This window comes from Salmo salar, chromosome ssa15, assembly GCF_905237065.1.
Source record: "Salmo salar chromosome ssa15, Ssal_v3.1, whole genome shotgun sequence".
NCBI classification, from domain to species: domain Eukaryota; kingdom Metazoa; phylum Chordata; class Actinopteri; order Salmoniformes; family Salmonidae; genus Salmo; species Salmo salar.
Window position 1 is genome coordinate 77,911,427 of NC_059456.1, and position 21,644 is coordinate 77,933,070.

The following is a 21,644-nucleotide window of genomic DNA, read 5'->3' on the forward strand; positions in this document are numbered from 1 at the left end:
TGTATTTGTGTTATATGCAAATATGCTCGAATGTGATGAGATATCACCTCATTTGCAGATTTTATACAATATTTCACAATTGTAATCAGGGGTTGAAACCCCCAAAAAATCCAATCGTTTCATTCTGAACAGAACCATCTTTTCTTTTTTCTTTCCTTTCCAATGTTCCGAGCAACAAAATAAAGTTTTGAACCAGTTTCGAACCAAAAAAAAGTCACGGTTTGTATTGTTACTTTCTTTTCCTTTTTAAACCTCTGAAATCTACATTTTTTTAAACATTTAGCTCGACATTCAATTATTTCTAGGGATGCACGATATATCGGTGAACATATCGGAATCGGCCGATATCAGCTAAAAATGCCAACATCTAGTCTAGTTTAACGGCGATGTGAAAAACCGATGTCAAAGCTGACGTGCATACCTATATAACGTACGTACCTGACTTAATGACGCCACTTAAAATGTTGCGCTACACGTGCAACACAGCATTCCTAAGCTAGCCCACAATGTCTGCAGTGTGGCTTGAGCAGTCAACAAGTCGAGCAGTCATTTGAAAGAGTAAGAAAATTTCAGCGAGACATCTCAAAGGTGAAATCCATTAACGCCAAGATAATGGAATTCATTGCCCTTGACAATCAACCGTTCTCTGTTGTGGGTGATGTTGGCTTTCGCGAGTGGTCGAGCACTGGTCCAGACTAACGTTACCAAGTGCACTATTGTTCAGATGTTGCCCTACCGGAGTTACACAGGAGTGGCGTCACTGCTATTAGCTTTACGACATACTATGGAATGCCGTTTGGGTCTTTGCGTGTCAAAAAAGATACACGTCAAATAACACTATTTGACAATAGCACTATTTGACGAGTTAAATAAGCTTTTACTTTGACACGTCAAATAACACAGTTCTATTATAGAATGTTGTGTGTTTTGAATTTGTACGTGCAAGCCAAGTGAACTAAATAGGTTTTGATGATGTTTTACTGGTAATGGGGACATACGTAAATGCCAACAAAATAACTTTTTGGTCAGTGTGGTGTGTGTGTTTGTGTAACCTTTATTTAACTAGGCAAGCCAGTTAAGGGCAAAATGTTATTTAAAATGGCGGGCCGGATGACGCTGGGCCAATTGTGGGCAGCCCTATGGGACTCCCAATCATGGCCGGATGTGATACAGCCTGGATTTGAACCAGGGACTGTAGTGACGCCTCTTGCACTGAGATGCAGTGCCTTAGACCGCTGCGTCCATGTGTGTGTGTTAACTATTTAACTGTACTAGAATGCTTAAAAGGCTGCAATTTTTTTATATCGGTTATCGGTATCGTTTCTTTTGGCAAGGAAAATATTGGATATCGCTATCGGCCAAAAATGTCATATCGGTGCATCACTAATTATTTTTATTTGTAATAATGACAATTACAACAATACTGAATGAACACTTATTTTAACTTAATATAATACATCAATAAAATCAATTTAGCCTCAAATAAATAATGAAACATGTTCAATTTGGTTTAAATAATGCAAAAACAAAGTGTTGGAGAAGAAAGTAAAATGCATTATGTGCCATGTAAGAAAGCTAACCTTTAAGTTCCTTGCTCAGAACATGAGAACATATGAAAGCTGGTGGTTCCTTTTAACATGAGTCTTCAATATTCCCAGGTAAGAAGTTTTAGGTTGTAGTTATTATAGGAATTATAGGACTATTTCTCTCTATATGATTTGTATTTCATATACCTTTGACTATTGGATGTTCTTATAGGCACTTTAGTATTGCCAGTGTAACAGTATAGCTTCCGTCCCTCTCCTCGCTCCTACCTGGGCTCAAACCAGGAACACATCGACAACAGCCACCCTCGAAGCATCGTTACCCATGCAGAGCAAGGGGAACAACCACTCCCAAGTCTCAGAGCGAGTGACGTTTGAAACGCTATTAGCGCGCACCCGCTAACTAACTAGCCATTTCACATCGGTTACTCCAGCCTAATCTTGGGAGTTGACAGGCTTGAAGTCATAAACAGCGCAATGCATTGCGAAGAGCTGCTGGCAAAACGCACGAAAGTGCTGTTTGAATGAACGCTTATGAGCCTGCTGGTGCCTACCATCGCTCAGTCAGACTGCTCTATCAAATCATAGACTTAATTATAACATAATAACACAGAGAAACACCAGACTTAGGTCATTAATATGGTCGAATCCGGAAACTATCACGTTTATTCATTCAGTGAAATACGGAACCGTTCTGTATTTTATCTAACGGGTGTCATCCATAAGTCTAAATATTCCTGTTACATTGCACAACCTTCAATGTTATGTCATAATTACGTAAAGTTCTGGTAAATTAGTTCGCAACGAGCCAGGCGGCCCAAACTGTTGCATATACCCTGACTCTGCGTGCAATGAACGGAAGAGAAGTGACACAATTTCACCTGGTTAATATTGCCTGCTTACCTGGATTTCTTTTAGCTAAATATGCAGGTTTAAAAATATATACTTCTGTGTATTGATTTTCAGAAAGGCATTGATGTTTATGGTTAGGTACAGTCATGCAATGATTGTGCTTTTTTCGCAAATGCGCTTTTGTTAAATCATCCCCCGTTTGGCGAAGTTGGCTGTTTTTGTTAGGAAGAAATAGTATTCACACAGTTCGCAACGAGCCAGGCGGCCCAAACTGCTGCATATACCCTGACTCTGTTGCAGAGCTGACACATTTTCCCTAGTTAAAAGAAATTCATGTTAGCAGGCAATATTAACTAAATATGCAGGTTTAAAAATATATACTTGTGTATTGATTTTAAGAAAGACATTGATGTTTATGGTTAGGTACACATTGGAGCAACGACAGTCCTTTTTCGCGAATGCGCACCGCATCGATTATATGCAACGCAGGACAGGCTAGATAAACTAGTAATATCATCAACCATGTGTAGTTAACTAGTGATTATGATTGATTGATTGATTGTTTTTTATAAGATAAGTTTAATGTTAGCTAGCAACTTACCTTGGCTTCTTACTGCATTCGCGTAACAGGCAGGCTCCTCGTGGAGTGCAATGTAAAGCAGTTGGTTACAGTGTTGGACTAGTTAACCGTAAGGTTGCAAGATTGAATCCCCAAGCTGACATGGTAAAAATATGTCGTTCTGCCCCTGAACAAGGCAGTTAACCCACCGTTCCTAGGCCGTCATTAACTGACTTGCCTAGTTAAAAAATATTTATAAAAAAATAAAATAAAAAAATCGGCAAATCGGTGGCCAAAAATACCGATTACCGATTGTTATGAAAACTTAAAATCGGCCCTTATTAATCGGCCATTCCGATTAATTGGTCGACCTCTAATCTGAAATAGGCCTAAAGAATTATACCTACGGAGGAGCAGCTTCTATGGAGGAAGTTTTATTGTCTTTAAACTTCCAAGTTGGTTTAACGTTGGACCAGAACATATGTTAGCTAACTAGCTAGCTAGCTAGCTAACAAGATTGTGTGTGTAGAGCAGCACTATAATAAAAAACACATTTTTTACCTTTATTTAACTAGGCAAGTCAGTTAAGAACAAATCCTTATTTTCAATGACGGCCTAGGAACAGTGGGTTAGTAACTGCCTTGTTCAGGGGCAGGATGACAGATTTTTACCTTGTCAGCTCGGGGATTCAATCTTGCAACCTTTCGGTTACTAGTCCAACGCTCTAACCACTAGGCTACCTGCCACTAGGCTAACTTACCTTATTGTAGTTAATAAATCCAATGTAAAACATGATAACTATAGTATCCTTAACTTACATTGAAAAAGTCAATCCCTTCTTCTCAAATTAAATACCTCCCTAATTTCTGAATTATGGTTGTGACATCATCAGTAGGCTACAGTAACCTTTGCTTCAGAGGGGAGGGGAGGGGCAGGTAGCCTACGCACACCCACTGGCAAAGATTTCCAGCTGGAAGGCAGATGCTGGAATATGTTTCTGAGTGACAGAGTTGGGGCTTTGCATAGGCGCTTTGTTGCGATTTCTGTGGGACTGGAAAAAAAGGCCCGAAATGTAAAGGAACGTTATTAACCGGTTCCCATGCTTTTAGTATAACGGTTCTGTTCCGGGACAGTATAGATCACTTTTGCTTTCGGTTCGGGTTCTGTTCCTAAAAAATTTTGTTCCCTGAAACAGTTCCAACCCTTGATTGTAATGCAATTTTTGTTGTGTGTGTCTACATTCAACTGGTAAAAGTTGATTGTGATATGATTAAGAGAAGACAAAATCCCTATTAGGGTTTGGTTCCTGGCCTTAACAGGCTTGCGAACCCGTTCTAGGCCTATGATATTTTAACCACACTCCACCTTTATGACGCTATGACGACTATTTTGGTATTTTTACCATCCAGATGTTTTTTTGCAGAATGAAAAATCCCTGCTGATCTATACATTGTTTTAAAAATTTAAAGCAACTTTATCCGGGATAAAAAATTCTGAAAATGTTCTCTTTAGAAGGTTCTCATATGAAGCTGACTCCAGTCATAACACTGTATTACAGTATAATTTATTTGTCTCGCAGCTTCCTGAGGGATCTCATAAAACATACAGTTAAGTTGTGAACTATTTAAATACAACAGGGTATTTAAAAGAATGCATCTTATTAGGGTACCTGTCTCAGGGATTGAAATCAGGAACAGTTGAAGAGCTGCTCCCATAACTGTACTGTACATTTATAATGTCTGAGGGCACTCCACCCCCACCCAAACCCACCTCGTTAGTTTTTAGGGCAGAGTAAGGCAGATGGAGAGGAGAACAACAAGCATCAGTAGCTGACCTGGATCCCTTTAGGAAGGCGGGGTATGTTTTTATTAGGAGGAACAGGGCTCCCCATAGCTGATGCAAATGGGCTCTTTTTGATAAATTATGGCCTGCTTCATCTGCATTATCAGCCCCTTCTCATGCACAGCGATAGCCCTTGACCTCTTAATGAGAGTGTGCGTGCCAGACTCTGGCACAGGCCTTGTTTGATATATTTATCCTTCATAAAGGCTCATCAGCAACCGTTTGCTCATCCCACACTGGCATGTTTCAGACTGACATGGTCAGCCTACCCACTGGGCAAAAAATGGTTGAATCAACATGTTTCCATGTTATTTCAACCAAAATATTCAATGTGATGATGTTGAATCAACGTGGAAAACTCATTCGATTTGAAAAAAGTGATTAACGTAAGGGAATTTCATATATTCTTCACCAAACGTTACATTTTTTGGTTGATTTCATGTTGAATTGTCGTTAGTTGACAACCAAATGTAAATCAAAACTAGACGTTGAACAAGTCTGTGCCCAGTGTGTAGTTTTCGGAACAAAATTAATATCTCTATTTAACATGCCAAGAATGTACCAGTTTCACCTGTGCTCAGAGGGGTATTTCTTATTAAATGTCTTATCTTAATAATTAATTGCATTGTCATTTTCCTTTATGTACCCCTAGAGGTGTGTAGTGAAAGCTCCCAAAACCTATTACCGTTTTGTGTATTCCAGGTCCCAAATTAGTAAATAGGCTACATTTGATCAAATACCTTGATGCATTCTGAACATTGTCCCCTTCTTGTTTTGTTTTGCAGCCAAAGCAGATTGGAGATGATTTCTGTGGGCTGGTGTTGAACCAACCTCTGGGGGGTCTACGGGTGATAGAGGGGACCCCTCTGTATGACGACCGCGTAGATGGCATGGGAGCAGTAGCAGCCTACACCTATGGAGACCACTCAGTGGTGTTTGTGGGAACCCGCAGCGGACACCTCAAAAAGGTAAAGAGAGAAATTCTGATTCTTTCTGTTCAGTTGGGCCGATCAATTATTCCCCCGGTAGCTGTGTTAGAATTCTTTACATGAATGCTTAAAAGGTGAAGTTCTGGGGAAGCTCTGGTGTTGGAGGCAGAGATGGGATTTCACCGAACACCAACCGTTTTGTCTGATTTATTTTGGAATGTAATTAAATATTTGTAGCACATTGGTATTTTTTAGGGGTATTTTATTAGGATCTCCATTAGCTGTTGTGATAGCAGCAGCTACTCTTCCTGGGGTCCACACAAAATATGAAATATGACATAATACAGAACATTAATAGACAAGAACAGCTTAAGGACAGAACTGCATACATGTAAAACACAGAGAGAGAAGAAACGCAGAGAGACCTACTATTCTAGGCCAACATTTATCATGACCATTTATCATGAACATTTTCATATACTGTATTAGATTTACATTCTGTAGCATCTGCCAGTACATACACACAACATATCTAGTTCAAATATGGGTGAGGCGTTGTGCTGCGAGGTGTTGCTTTATCTATTTTTTAAAGCCAGGTTGCTGTTCACTTGAATAATATGAGATGGAAGGGAGTTCAATGCAGTCATGGCTCTATAATACTGTACGTTTCCTTGAATTGGTTCTGGATTTGCAGACTGTGAAAAGACCCCTGGTGGCATGTTTGGTGGGATAAGTGTGTGTGTCAGTGCTGTGTGCAAGTTGACTATGCAAACATTTTGGAATTTTCAACACATGAATGTTTCTTATAAAAACAAGAAGCGATGCAGTCAGTCTCTCCACAAGAGAGACTGGCATACATAGCATTGATATTATCCCTCTGATTACAGTGAAGAGTAAGACGTTCCACTCTTTTCTTGACCAGCTGGTGTTTTTCTAGGTCCTTCTTTGCAGCACCTGACCATATGCCTGGGCATTGATCAAGATAATATACAACTAGAGCATGTAGGACTTGCTTTGTGGAGTGTGGTGTCAAAAAAGCAGAGCATCTCTTTATCACGGACAGACCTCTCCCCATTTTACATTCATTAAATCAATATGTTTTGACCATGACAGTTTACAATCCAAGGGAACACCAAGTAATGTAGTCTTCTCAACTTGCTCAACAGCCAGGTTATTCATTATAAGATTCAGCTGAGGTCTAGAACTTAGGAAATTATTTGTACCAAATATAATTATTTTAGATTTAGAGATGATCAGGACTAGTTTATTACTGGCCACCCATTCTTAGTCTGACTGCAACTCTTTGTTTATGGTTGCAGTGATTTCACCAGCTGTGGCTGCTGACATGTATAATGTTGAATCGAGGACCAAGAGAGCTCCCCTGTGGTACGCCACACTTTACATGTTTAACATTAGAGAAGTGTCCATTAAAGAAAACCTTCTCTGTTCTGTTAGATAGATAGCTCTTGAATACACTATATGGCAGAGGTAACACAAGCCATAACACATGTGTTTTTTCAAAAACAGCTTATGGTCAATCATATCAAAGGCTGCACTGAAATCTAACAATACAGCTCCCACAATCATCAGTCATCTTCTTGTTATCGATTTCTTACAACCAATGATCATTAGTTTGTGTCAGTGCAGTACATGTTGATTGCCTTTCTCTATAAGCATGCTGAACGTCTGTTGTCAATTTGTTTACAGAGAAATAGCATTGTATCTGGTCAAACACAATTTTGTTGCTAAGAGAACCAGTAAAGGGTGCTTTACCATTCTTGGTAGTGGAATTACTTTGGCTTCCTTCCAGGTCTGAGGACAAACATTTTTCTCCAGACTCAGATTCAATATATGACAAATAGGAGTGGCAATATAGTCCACTACATGCTCAGTAGCTTTCCATCTAATTTGTCAATACCAGGTGGTTTGCCATTGATGGACAAGAATCCTTTTTCCACCGCACCCACACTAACTTTACAAAATTGTAAATTACAACGCTTTCCCTTCATTATTAGGTATTTTATGCATGAATATTATGGTTCACAGTTTGTTGTTGCTTGATGTAGAATGCTTGTTCTGTCAAAAACAGGATTGAATATTCCATTAGTTTAGTGGAAGCCATGGAGGTTTTTTCTCAGTTGACTATATAAAAGCTTTATGAAAATCAATGATGTTTCTCTAGTTTGGGACTTTGTGTTGTATAGATATGGCCTTTCTGACTTGAGTTGGCGGTAGTATATGCCCAGCCTCCTTCTTCTGCATGGATTTATTTTGGGTTGACACAAGTTATCATCGCTGCTCTGTCATTTAAAATAGATGAACATCATCAGCAGTGAGTCCCACTGGGTTTAAATGTAGTTTATATTCAACGCCACGTCAAAAAGTATTCATTTATTTTAGGAAACCTCTGCCTCAGTTACACTTCATTTCTGAAAAAGAAAAACCTTTGTGGGTCTTAACTAATGACATCAACTCTATAGATAGATAATTATTATTAGTCTATTGAATTCATTGTAGTTCTATGTTTTATGCATTATAGCCTTTTTGATTGATATACACGTACGTATTGCAATTTTTGATCACATCCCCTCATGTGGATCTGTGGTTTGTTATCAGTATGTGAACCTCAGACTGGCAGGGAAACGGAGTGGTAGAAGCGTGCATGGTGATAGTGCTTATAAGCACTAACCAGTGACGTCTAGGATTAATAAAAAAATTGGATTTTGTGCTTTCATAACTGTCTAACTGTAAAAATACTTATTGGAATACCATCTAGAATAGTGGTCACCAACCTTTTCTGAGTCAAGATCACTTTTGAAGTCAAAAGGCAAACCGAGATCTACTGCTCAGATGTTTTTTAAACAATAGTTAAAAAATGTAACATTAACCTAATAAAAACAGTTCTGTAGAAATGAGGGAAAGAATACATTGTTACAGCATGTTGGCTATATACATGGCCTGCCAATATTGTTCTTCTCAGGCTATATTATATTCCAAAACTCGAGCTTTGATAACAAAATAGATCCGTTGGTGTAGCACTTACAAGGCACAGCTGATTTGATAATAATTGGCTTTTTTATTTTACTGGACTGACGATACCTGCATCTGATGGTCATGGTGCTTTCAAGACAAATGGGACCTCGGAAAAAAACGAGGTCAAGTCATGACGTCAGTGAACTTCAGGTCGGAGCTCTAGAAAGATGCCTGAGTTTTCAAGTTGGATCAAAATGATTTTCCCCAGTTGGATCTCGTTTTGAATGGTCATCCATCTTGAAAACTTGGGAATCTTTCTAGAGCTCTGACTTTCTGACTTGAAGTTTACTGACGTCATGACTTGACCTTGTTTTTTCCCAGTTGTCTTGAACGCACTAATGTCGGAGATTTCCGAGTTCCCAGTTGTTTTAAACACAGCATTAGTCTCAGCGGATTGAGGTAGAGAGCAGCAGAGGGTCAGCCTCTCACAGTCCATGCTCTCTCCTTCCTTTCCTTCTGGTGAGACTGACCAGAGAGATGGGACACCATCTTCCACCTGATGGCGAAACTCGAGTTGCACCACATCTGCCTCAAGCACAAATTCATGTTGCTCCTAAAACCAGAGAAAGTGAAATACTTCTCGATATTAAAATAGACACGATGAGCTGCTAATAATAATTTAAAAAACGCAGGAATATCGATAGCATTGGCAGCTTCATTGCAGCTGCAGCGGAAGTAGAGAGAAGTGCGTTTTATGTTTTGTAATAGTGTTGAATAAAAAGTGTTGACAGTGCTGAATAAAACGTAGACTTGAACTTACGCATAAAAACAGCAGCTCTTTGCTGTATTCTTCGACAGTCTATCTCTGTTCATGGTTTTAAAAGTTATAAAATCTTATGTAGGCTAGTATCAAACTTTGCTGTGGCCAGGGTCGTGGACGCTGTAGGTAGGCACAGTGATTTGAGCTATCCGATTGGCCAGCGCAGTAGGCACACTCATTTAGCCACAAATCTCCCGGTCCGCAGGGTAGGCGGAGTTTGTCAAATTAAATGGTTCAAAATGGTAACACTTTGCCTACCTGGTGCGTAGGGCTTCTGAATCAAGTGTACCTACTACTAACAAAGCAACATCAAAAAAAGGAGCGCAAGCCTTTATGCCTTCATAGTTGGCTTTTGTACAGAAATGATTGATCGACCGGTTGGTGACCACTGATTTTGAATGAATTTTGGACTTAATGACATAATGATACCACCACTAAATGTGACGATAATTGGGATAGTTCCTACTGTATGATGCTATTTCAGTCACCCTCCATTGTTTTTGTGGTCAGGAGAATGTAGTTTTGCACCCTACCAGAGAGAATCATGGTCTACCCCCACAATGTTAACGTTAAAATAAAAACCACCCCATGACTCACTCTACCCTCTGTGCCCACTGCCTAGAACAATAACAGTATTCAAAATGGTACTTCTGAGAAATGATCCCCTTACTTTCCTGTCCAGTCAACTCCAATATCTTTCACCCCTCCTCTAGTTTTCCTTTGGGTTAAAACTATCCTTCTATCTTTGAGCATCAATTCATTTAGTCTGTGCCCTGCATTTGACATAATAGCTTGAGATTGGATGAGAAGAAATCTTTATAGTTCAAACGTAAGATCATGTTTTTTATTGGAATCAATAATCATTCTATTATAAATGCCACAGTCCCTCGTCCTTGTTGTGTATGTTAAATGGGAGGTCTGTTGTGTTTATTTTTACAGGATTCACTTGCAGTTGAGAGTGAGCATCTAATGTTAGACGAGATGTTGGGCAGGATGTAGAGGCTGACTTTGCTACTTTTCACTCGACACAGTAATTATAATGCTTCGTACGGAAAATTAATTACACCCCAGTTCTGTATTCTTGCCATCCAATTCCCAGATGAGAAATTAAACTGTGCTCACATACACACTGAAAAGCACGGGTTTAGTTAGAATCTGTTCTCCTTGGAGAGTAGTCTCGTGTTTTGTTTTCTATTCCAGTTATTTATGAGGTCTCCTGTTGATGCATGTCTCAATATATTCCCTACCTCCATCTGCTTGCTTGTTGCTAAAATGACTGGGTCACAAGGCTATGCCTACAAACAGAGTTTGCAGTATTTAGCCCATACTGATGACAGTGTCTGTCAAGAGGATTCTGTATCTAATATGTTTATCTGCTTAATGATAATACAGCGAGACATTTATGATCGTCTCTCTGCAGATTTTCCCATTTCACCACTTTAATACACTTGTCTTAAATGCAGATAGATCATCATCATAAATTAATTCGGTGTATTAAAAAACTGTAACTCCATTATTTGCAAACACACAATTTTAGTGGGTCGAGGTTTGAATTTGTGAGTGAATCATGTTTTAGTGGTGCATGACAATGAATTATTGCGAAAGAAAAAGCAGGAGACTGCAGAGGCCAAGCCCGGGCAGGGAAGTAACATTTTCACACAATCTAAAAGGGCTTATTCCCACCAGCCACTGGCTGCTTTGGTGTTAAGCTCACTGTATATTCCTCAAAGAAACCAAATAGATAGGTTGCATCACAGTTCTACTTAAAGGGCAAATCTGCCACTTTTCAACCTCATATTCATTATCTCCAGGACCATACCAGTGTCTACAAATTTGAAAACGGGGCATTTCTATGATCTGTGGTTAAAAAGAGAAGAAGAAATGTCCTAAAAAATGCTTCTCTGTGACATCACAGGGTAGGATTAAAAGTATGAAAAACAGTGATTTCCAAACCTGCAAATAGTTTCTAGCCAGAGGGGAGGGTATTATCTTGCTCCCCAATACACTGCAAATCTCATAGTGTTTTAAAATCACTGTTTTTACGTTCCTTGCTCGCGGGGGAGCAAGAAACTTAACTTTTGATGATGTCATCTTTTAAATTATATATTTTTTCTTCTACAAAATGTAGAAATGCTCCATTTTCACATATGTAGACACTGGTATTGTGCTGGAGATTATGAAAATGATGTTGAAAAGTGGTGGAATTGCCCTGTAGCCCTTTCCTGCAGTCAATTGACCTAATGGCCTTATGGGTGGAATGTTATTAATATTTTTCATAATTAATCAACATTATATTTTTTTTAAATGCAGAAAATCCAGTGTTTCTATGTTAAACAGTTTTGTTGTATTTCAGTCTTCTGTGATGTATATAAAGTGTAATAATGGGATGCAAACTGAAAATGTAATACATTTTAACTCTATATCTGACATGGTACATGTGTCTTCTTTTTTATAGCCCATAACCATGTGTGTGAGGTGTATACTTCTGTTTCAAAGTAGATTTGCTTAAGACTTCCAAGAAACACTCTGTGTGACCCTGATTTAGCCCACTGCAGTAAAAGGTCAACAGAAAATGGATATTGCACGTTTCATCCTGTGGATGTTATGTTTTTTATGCCAGTGAAATGCTGCTTTGAGGGAATGCTTGTTGTACGTCAGTGTGAAGTGTTAGACTACCTGCCATAACCGGGAGCTAGAGAATGAAGGAGGAGGCTGTATAATTGCACCATATCTCCTCTCAGAATGGCTTGTTTGTTTTGGCAAAAGAATAGAGAACACAAGCTGCTTTCTGGAGCCATGTGGAAATCACCCATGAGCCCCAGTACTTCCTGTTCCCTGCTGCCTACCAATGGCTTTCACTGGGATACAATGACATCTGTAGGAATGAGGAACCAACATTAGATCTAGGGTAACTGAGAATAGGCTATTATGAAAATATTAAATATTTTAAGTGGCGAGAACCAAACTGAGCACTGCTTTTAACGTATTTGTATTGATTTGTAAGATGATACTTTCAGGCAAGAATTACTGTAAAGTTATAATTAGGAATGAACGATGATTACATCCGATTGATTTGATTTTGCACCTGTACTCTTGTGTAGGTAATGAACAGCTGTGTATTTGTTTGGGATTCTGCTAATTCTATTACACACTATTGGATACTTACACTGTGACACTGAGCAAGATGCATTCAGCTGAAACAACTGTAATGTAATCAACAGTTTGATAAAAGTATTGAAATGTAGACAGTAGAGTGTCATTAATGCAGCAGTGGTTGGTTGCATCATTTCCTCTCTTGGTCCAAGTACACCTCATATTCCCATCACCACTGTGGAGGAGGCTGCAGTGAGAAATATATTACTGCTGAAATAGGAAAAGGCCTTTCTGGATTACATAGTCTGTGAGTAAGCAACAGGCTGTGTATGAGACCCAGGTTGTCAGGTATATAATATTGCTTGTGTTGGTGTGGTGCCACTGCTGGTGTGTGTGCGTGTGTGAGTGTGTGTGCGAGCGCATGCGATCGAGTGTGTGTGTGAATAAACTGGCCTATTTTTCCGAATGCTAGTCATCTTGTCTCGTCTTCCATAGGGAATTAATGCGTCAAGAATCAAGTTTCAACAACAGTTTTCAATATTGAGTACTTTGTTTTCATTTTAGATGCCAAGCAATGGTTGTTTTGATGTTGGCTTTTTATGATACTGGAAATATTGAATAGCTGGGACTCAATAAGAAATACTGCCATAAGCTAAGACATTTACTACATTATATTATAGAGCTTCAACATTTTACAGCACTGGCAATCCATAGGACATTCAAGCAGAGCCCACCATCCTAAAGATTACTTATAACAGTTTATATCTACAGCAGTAGACGAGTAAAGCAGGTCAGGTGTTAATCTAAATGACATGGTCTGCATCCCAATGTCTCCTGTTCTATTCTCCCTGCATCTGGCGTCAGCCTCAAATTGGTATGGGAGCTAATTCTTCAGTATAAATCAGTGTTGGGTGAATGGGTTGTGGAGCAGGCCAGGGCCTAGATTTACGAGCCTTCCCGGCCCACGACTGGTTTGATCATGGGGAAATCTGTTTGCTGTAAATCCCCCGGTCCAGAACAAGGCTGAGTGATGTTGTGTCTGGAGAGCAGGGGTCCATTGTTCTCCATGTGTTGTTTTAAGGGGAGTGTTGCTGAAGTGTCCACTGCTGAAGTGTCCACTCATGTATCACATGAATGGGAGAGTTCTCAAGCGTTTTTCCTACCACATCTCTGCCTTGTCGTTCTTGTGTGGAAAGGCGTTGTTTTCTGCCAAGCTATACATTTTCGGTTTTGATGCTTTTCATTCTGTTTGGAAAATGTTCTTATGGTTAAGAAATATTTCCTGCACTTGTGCTGCTGTTCATTGACCTTGTCAAGGTTGTCGAGCAATTCAAGCATTGTCTCACAAACATATGGTTGGTGATTCATTGACATAGCTAAGCACTCAGCCTTTCCAAGGGATGAGGGATCAAGTGAATCTCTGACAGGTTTTAAGGCTCGCACACATTGCACCGAATATGGATCTAACGTTTGTCTGCAATTTGTTCAGAGTGCTGTGTTTTAGGGACCACCCACTCTGACTGCCGACATTTCACCCGATTCTACAGGTGCGCACTCGGTTTGCAAATTCCGTTCAGAGTTGCTAAGTACTCTATTGGTTTGTCTGAGCCCTTAGATCCTCAGAATCTGTTCATGAACTAGAGATTCATCAGATCCTCAGAATCTGTTCATGAACTAGAGATTCATCAGATCCTCAGAATCTGTTCATGAACTAGAGATTCATCAGATCCTCAGAATATATTCATGAACTAGAGATTCATCAGATCCTCAGAATATATTCATGAACTAGAGATTCATCAGATCCTCAGCCTTTTTGTAGATGCCTCAGTCCCAGAGTCCATGTCTATACTACATACCTTCATTGTAGACAAGCTCTCTGTTGCCTAAGTGGACTGATTACCCAACACCCGAGTAGCAGACTAGTAGTAGATCACCACACAGCTGTTCCTATCGGCTTTGCCATGCCCAGAGTGAGCTGTTGTTCTGTTTGACGGGAGCATGGGGATAGGGAGAACCAGAGAGGGAGGTGGCTGCTATGGTGGTGAGAATGGGGAGGGGAGAGCTGTTAAACAGTAGAGAGTTTTAGACATGGTGGGGGAAATAGCTTCCAGATGTGTATCCCATTCTCTCTACCGATCTTTCCTTCCGTCTTTAAGACCAGATGTGCCGACAACTTGTTGTGATGAAGCGATGTTGCTGATGGAAGAACAAAGTGGGTGTCACAAAGTGGGCATTTTTTACGCCATACTTGGAATATGGGAATGTATGCTATGACAAGAATCCATGTACTGTAATTGGAACATAAAAAGGTTAAAGAGTTGAGGACCCCGCCCCCCAAAAAATTGTCATGGTGAAAAATAACAATGTCATTCGTTCACTGCCATGACATTGCTCACTACTGTGCGCAGGCTCCTACTACTGCTACTGTATGTGTTTATGGTTGTTGTTTTTATGTGCTTGTCAAGAATAATTGTTTTACCCCTCTGACCTATCTGACACAGGTACAGTAAGTGGTTGTGTGTTGGGATTACGCCCCTTTGGGCAGGCAGCCCGACTCTGTCCCTCTTGGATAAGCCCTCGTCTGGGCATTTTCTTTTTATAATTTAATGGCGTACCACTCATAACTTCATTTAAGGTCAGTGCTGCCACCGTCGTAAATGGAGGGTGTTTAGCACTTAAGCACCTGTGTCTGGCTGTCTGCTATAAAGGCCCAGTGCTCCTGCCTCCCTCCTGGTGATTCAGTAGCTGGCCTCTGTAGCAAGGAAACATTTCACTTCATCTTTACTACTGTGCAGGCTACTCCGTCGGGAACTGGAACAGTTTCTGAAATTTCGATAAGAAAATTCTGTGTCATTTTTCAGTTGGTCAGAATGCAACGTAGCTGCAAAGCCTGGCTTTGCCTGCCTGACACATTTTGTCATTCCGCTGCTGTCCTGCTGTCTCTCGTTCTCTGACTGCAGGCTCTAACATCAGGCTGGAACTAACCTTGGGAGTCTGCTGGGAAAATGATCCAGCAGGTTTATCATTCTTCTTCCTCTATGGCCCCACATCAACTCCCTGCTGTTTCTGGACTCCCAAAAAACGATGAAAGGTCATGAGTGAAGATGTATTATGTTGACAAAGGAGAAGGCATGCTGTTATTGCATGAATATTTTTGTAGAGGCCCAGACTCTCCTCCTATTATACTGTTTTAATATGTTCATGCTTTTGCAGATTCTCTGTAGTTATGTACAGTGTTTGAGACGGACACCATTATTCATTTGTCATTAACTATTAACAACTCTCCACTACCCACGTTGCTGTTTTCCTGTAAGCAAGAATGGTGCCGTTTAAGTTGCAGCATGTGTGTAAAATTTCTTGGCAACCGAGAGTCCTGAATTAAGAGGATAGCACTTCAATGAAGGTACCTTCAATGAACACTGTTTTTATTTTTGTTTTTATTGAGGGGTCTCTTGAAATTTCCCTGGAAATGTTACCCTCCTCACATGGGATGATTAGAGATGAGTTATTTAATAAAGAGGCCAACAAAGAAGAGCTCTGTGTCTGTGACCTGCATGATACTACTACACACAACAAACCGGTTTTCCCCCTGACCAACACTGACCCTATTCACTCTCACCAGTCCTCAATACAGACCCTATTGTGGATCGTGACAGGGTAGCTCAAACCTTCACATACAGCTCTGGAAAAGATTCGGAGACCACTGCAAAATTATCAGTTTCTCTGGTTTTACAATGTATGTGTTTGTGTTTGGGTAAAATTATTTTTTTTGTTTTATTCTATGAACTACTGACAACATTTCTCCCAAATTCCAAATTATAATATTGTCATTTAGAGCATTTATTTGCAGAAAATGACAACTGGTCAAAACAACAAAAAAGATGCAATGTTGTCAGCCCTCGAATAATGCAAAGAAAATAAGTTCATATTCATTTTTTAACAACACAATACTAATGTTTTAACTAAGGAAGAGTTCAGAAATCAATATTTGGTGGAATAACCCTGATTTTCATTCACAGCTTTCATGCATCTTGGCATGCCCTCCACCAGTCTTTCACATTGATGTTGGGCTTTGGTTGATGGCTTGTGACCATCCATCTTCCTCTTGATCACATTCCAGAGATTTTCAATGGGGTTCAGGTCTGGAGATTTGACTGGCCATGACAGGGTCTTGATCTGTTGGTCCTCCATCCACAACTTGATTGACCTGACTGTGTGGGATATCGCATTGTCCTGCTGGAAAAAACAATCCTCATTGTCAGAGCAGAAGGAAGCAAGTTTTCTTCCAGGACAACCTTGTACGTGGCTTGATTCATGCGTCCTTCACAAAGACAAATCTGCCAGATTCCAGCCTTGCTGAAGCACCCCCAGATCATCACCGATCCTCCACCAAATGTCACAACAAAAATATTCATTTTACCCAAACACATACCTATAAATAGTAAAACCAAAGAAACTGATCATTTTGCAGTGGTCTCTTCATTTTTTCCAGAGCTGTTCCTGCTTATGCTGTAAATGCATGAACATTCCTCCAGAGTTCCTCCAGTGAAATGTAGGAAAGGTTTTGAGGGTGAAACTGAATTTACCTTGAAGCCTCTGATTCTGTGGACGAGTCAACGTCGTACAGAATGACATGGGCCTGATTCTTGGCCTAGTTACATCTCTGCTGCTGTTGTGGAATGTCTTATTGGTCAGCCATTCCTTGTTGTGACGAGTGTGTCCAGACAGACTGTCTCATAAGAAAACATAATTGGACATGGCTTCTACCAAGGACAGAATACAGAAAGAGGAGGAATCGTACATTACTAAACAAGCTATCCGTTACATAGTTGGGCCAAAGAGATAACTCTCTCTTTATCAAATCGAATGTTATTAGTCGCATACACATATTTAGCAGATGTTATTGTGGGTGTAGCAAAATGCTTGTGTTCCTAGCTCCAACAGTGCAGTAATATCTAACCTATTTTAATTTAATTAGGCCTAGCTCCCTATTTCAAGAGAGTGACCCAAGCCTATGGTTAGTCGTGGGTTTATATAATGGGCTCACCACCACATTTTGGCAAGAAACTATCACTGGACTATATATGTTTTGTTTCATGTAATTTCTGTCTTTTTTGCATTTCTAGTTTTTCCGTGAAGGAAGGAAACATAATATTTTGAGACTGACATGGTTTGTCCAAGGTAATTAGCGTTGGTTAACTTCTGGGATCCTGTTGGAGGCAACGAGCTAACTGGCAGAGACAGATGGGGAAAAGCCTCGTCACAAAACACTGGCCCATTTCAACAACAGCCACCTTCAATCCTGCTCTAAATGACCAAGCAGACAGTTCAATTTAAAGCTTATTTGAGCCTGTACACATTGGAGTTAAGTGTCTGTAACACCCCAAACACGTTTGACGGGATGAATATGTAGGCATTACCAGATTGTAGATAACAAATGTTTACATGAATGGATTTATACAGATCCTCCACTTGAATTGAACAGTAGGCTAGCCATTCCAGATTGTGTGTCTTCTCACCCATCCTCCCCTTCCTTTCCCCCGCACGACAAACACAAAACCTATAATGTGTTCTCTTCACGTACTGCTTGGCTGGCTGGTTGACTGGCCTCTCCTTATCTCATGGGAGGCTTGTTCTCCATTTCTCCCTCCATTTTGTTGTTGAGTCAGAATCCTGTTCTAGGTCAGTGTGTGGTGTGTCAGCCGTTTCAGATGTCTGATGTCATTGCTAGTGGATTGTAGGATATGTTTCCAGGGACCTCAGAGGGCAAGGGGTGAAAGTGGATTTTGCTCAGCGACTTTCTAAGCTCGGCACCTGGAACTAGGTCATTTTCCCAGAAAAAAAAGAAACGAATTGAAGAATGAGGGAGGGAAAGGGAGGGGAGAGGGGTATTTCTCTAGAACACTGATTTGAGCAGTGAAGCGAATGCCACAAAAAGGGGGTGGGGGTGTATTGGAAAAGGGGGTGGGGGTGTATTGGGCACCCGAAATTGCATTTAGATATTGTTTATTGACACATATTTATGGGTCTGAACATGGACATGACGACTAGGCCTACATAGGGTCATGTTTGGTGTATTAAACAGTAAATGGGCTAATGATTCTTTCTGCAATCACATCTACCTATTGATATTCTATTTAAAAGTATCAGCTTGAACACCTTTCATTTGTGTTGCGTTCAGAATCCCTGGTTCTCTGAGGAAAAGGACAACCAAAGACTGAATACAATCCTGATGGAATGATTTTTTTAAAATAAATTGTCGCTAGAAGAATTGTAGGCTAGCTTTTGACGATCTTGAAAAGGGTAGGGATGAAATCTGTCAAATGAATCAGTCTTGTATTTCTGATAATTCTATGATTACTGTTCATTGTGCTCTCCATTGTCTCTGGGGTTGAAGGCAGGAAACGCTCCTCTATGGAGCACAATGACGAGGAAACAAAGGGCTGTCTGTCTGTCTGTCTGATGGGCTTTAATAGTGCCACATACAAAATCTGCTTAATTAAGTCTTCTGCTGCTTCACTGGTGATGTTCTTGATAAGACGCTTCTTACAGTTTGACTGGATGCTCACATTTGCCTGACAAGGCGGTCTGTATTCTAGTCTCTAAAGGTCTAAATAAGACACATACTGCATGTAGACCGACGGTCAAATCTGATTTATGTTTTTGTTGTTACATAAAGAACAGGAAGGTCATGAGAACACACACATTAAAGGAAAGTTTTGTGCAAATTGCCCCCCCCCCTGGAAGACAGTGGTTTCAACAAGAAAGTACTCTCATCACAATGCTGATCAGGTGCATACACTGTTATTGGCAAGTTTGTTTTGAGCTACATAGAGCCAAGTGACAATTATTTCCTTACAATAATAAGGCCTTCCTCAGCACTGCTTCCCCTGTTCGTTAGCTCGGCAGTGTTTAGTGTTTAGTATGCTGAGCAGCAGGATGTGACGGGTGCCCTCATCATTGTTGCCCGGGATGGATTTGTAAATGAATCATGCCATCTTGAATAGCGTTGCTTTATGGTAGTTTGCACAGTAAATTAGACAGACCCCAGTCCCCTGCGCCCAGATTAGATAGTGCTGCAGCGATTCGTCTCCCTCTGCTAAAGATGCAGCAGCGTTGACCGTGTATAGATTCTGTAAATGAATTGTCCTGGCTGAGATTCAGTGCTAGGAACATCTGAGGATGGAACATTCTTAATTGTTAATTTACATTGGTTGGAAACAGCTGCTAGTGTACGTGCTCATGCTCTTACTGTTAATTACATTTCCGGCCTTTATACTTCATGCACGGCCAAGGCCTTCAGTCCAGCCCCGTGCTGATGCTTGTTTTCTTAATCAACACCCCAGACGGGGAGAGACTGAGGGTCACCGTTTCTCAGTGCAGTTACCAAAAACACCTTGACCTCTGTGTGCGCCTGATGATTTTTGGGCCGTGGTGCTGCTCAGTCTTGTTCTGTCTGGGTTTATCTATGCTGAGCAGATTTGCTATGTGTTCCACTGTGGGGGAAATGCTTTTGCAGCCATGGGTGAGCCGGTGCCACTGGCCCGGCCCTGTGTTTGCACAGCTCTAATCGTCTATTTGCCCACATGGCCACTTTTAGCGTGTTGTCAACTCATCCACAGCACAGCCTCCAAGTTTTTACTGTTTAGTTTTAGAACCTGAGGTGAATGTGACCTTGGGCTTTTTTAAGTACCTTCGTAGTGATGTGAACATCCTTTTTGAAATGTGTTTTTGTCTTTCCCCTCTAATGTTGTAAATCATGTGAAGATGGCAAATTAAGGCGTCTCCCTCCTTTCTATAAATCAATTATTATTTTCCATTTATTTGCTCGATAACTATTGATTACTTCCAGGCACACACAGAGAGGACATGGCAGATGCCGGTGTGAAAGATAGTGTGCCTCAGAAGATTTTTCCGCCTTCACATGAGGTGTAATCATACCCTGCTGGCAGTGTCATATTGGTTGTGTCCCCCTCAACCTCCATTCCCCACCCCCACCCTCCCCGTCAGCCCAGGACTTAATCAACCCTGACTGGCTCTTTCTTAAAGTGCATTGTGGGGTGCACATTCCCTGTGGGAGAGTTGACAGTCCCCCTAAGTAACTACAGTCTCCTCCAGCACCTCTATAGAGTAGCATGCTGCTACACGGCCGCTCCTGTCTACTCAGCCTCCTTTGTCTTTGTCTTCACAGCATCACTATGACAGAGTGCATTGATAAAAGAGACATACCGTCAGTGTGGTGTTATGGGCTGCTAACAGTATGTGTCCAATTCTGTCCCCGATATTGCGTTTAAGGCTCTCACTGCTAATGGCATTGTCAGGCTGAACAGTCGTTTGAACAGGGAGAGGACGTTGATGTCGGTGCAAATCTCACACACTCATGGCAGAGTGGGAAAAAAATCTTCTTAAAGCCCTTTATTTAGCAACCTATTTTCATAACCACCTCTGAAAATTGACAAGGATTAGCAGGAGTTGGTGCGGTGAGGTTTATAACAATAGTTTTATTCGTTCAGTTGTGTGAAAACATACAAATAAAAAAATCTGTTTCAGATATGAGCTTTTGCCCTAGATTCAGCTTTCCTCGTTCTCTGTGTTTTGAAATGTTTATTTCACCGTACATGAAATACGTGTCTTGTGCTTGGTCTGCTTTGTGTCATTTAATGTTATGACCATTTCTCTGTCCAGATGAGAACTCACTGATGTACAGCAATAAGGGACACAAAGAGAGAGAGGGACGGGTTCTGTTTGCTGTCAGAGCAGAAACCCCTTGATACCATTTTCTTTCATGAGAATCTGAAACCTTTTGGTCTTGCTTAAATCACCACTCATCAATAAGACAAGTTACTTTTTGAAGTTGTTTCTCATTTAAGATTAGTAAATGACGTAATACTGTAATTAAACATAGCTAAATCATGTTTCCTTTTAAATACAAATGTAGTTTGCTCGAAAGCAGACGACATCTCATTTTATCTTCACAGAAGTTTTATATAATCTCTAGAAAGTGTTGTCTATGTCTTTAGACAATAGAAACC

The 21,644-nt window shown here is 40.5% G+C and overlaps 1 protein-coding gene across 2 annotated transcripts in view; it reads left to right on the plus strand.

Moving 5' to 3' along the window:
• Positions 1 to 21,644, plus strand: part of LOC106572068 (plexin A3) — a 128,565-nt gene that overhangs the window by 12,459 nt on the left and 94,462 nt on the right. For both annotated transcript variants that reach the window (XM_014145855.2, XM_014145856.2), the window contains exon 3: positions 5,583 to 5,765. In XM_014145855.2, coding sequence (XP_014001330.2) covers positions 5,583 to 5,765 — 183 coding nt within the window. The remainder of the gene's footprint in view (positions 1 to 5,582; positions 5,766 to 21,644) is intronic.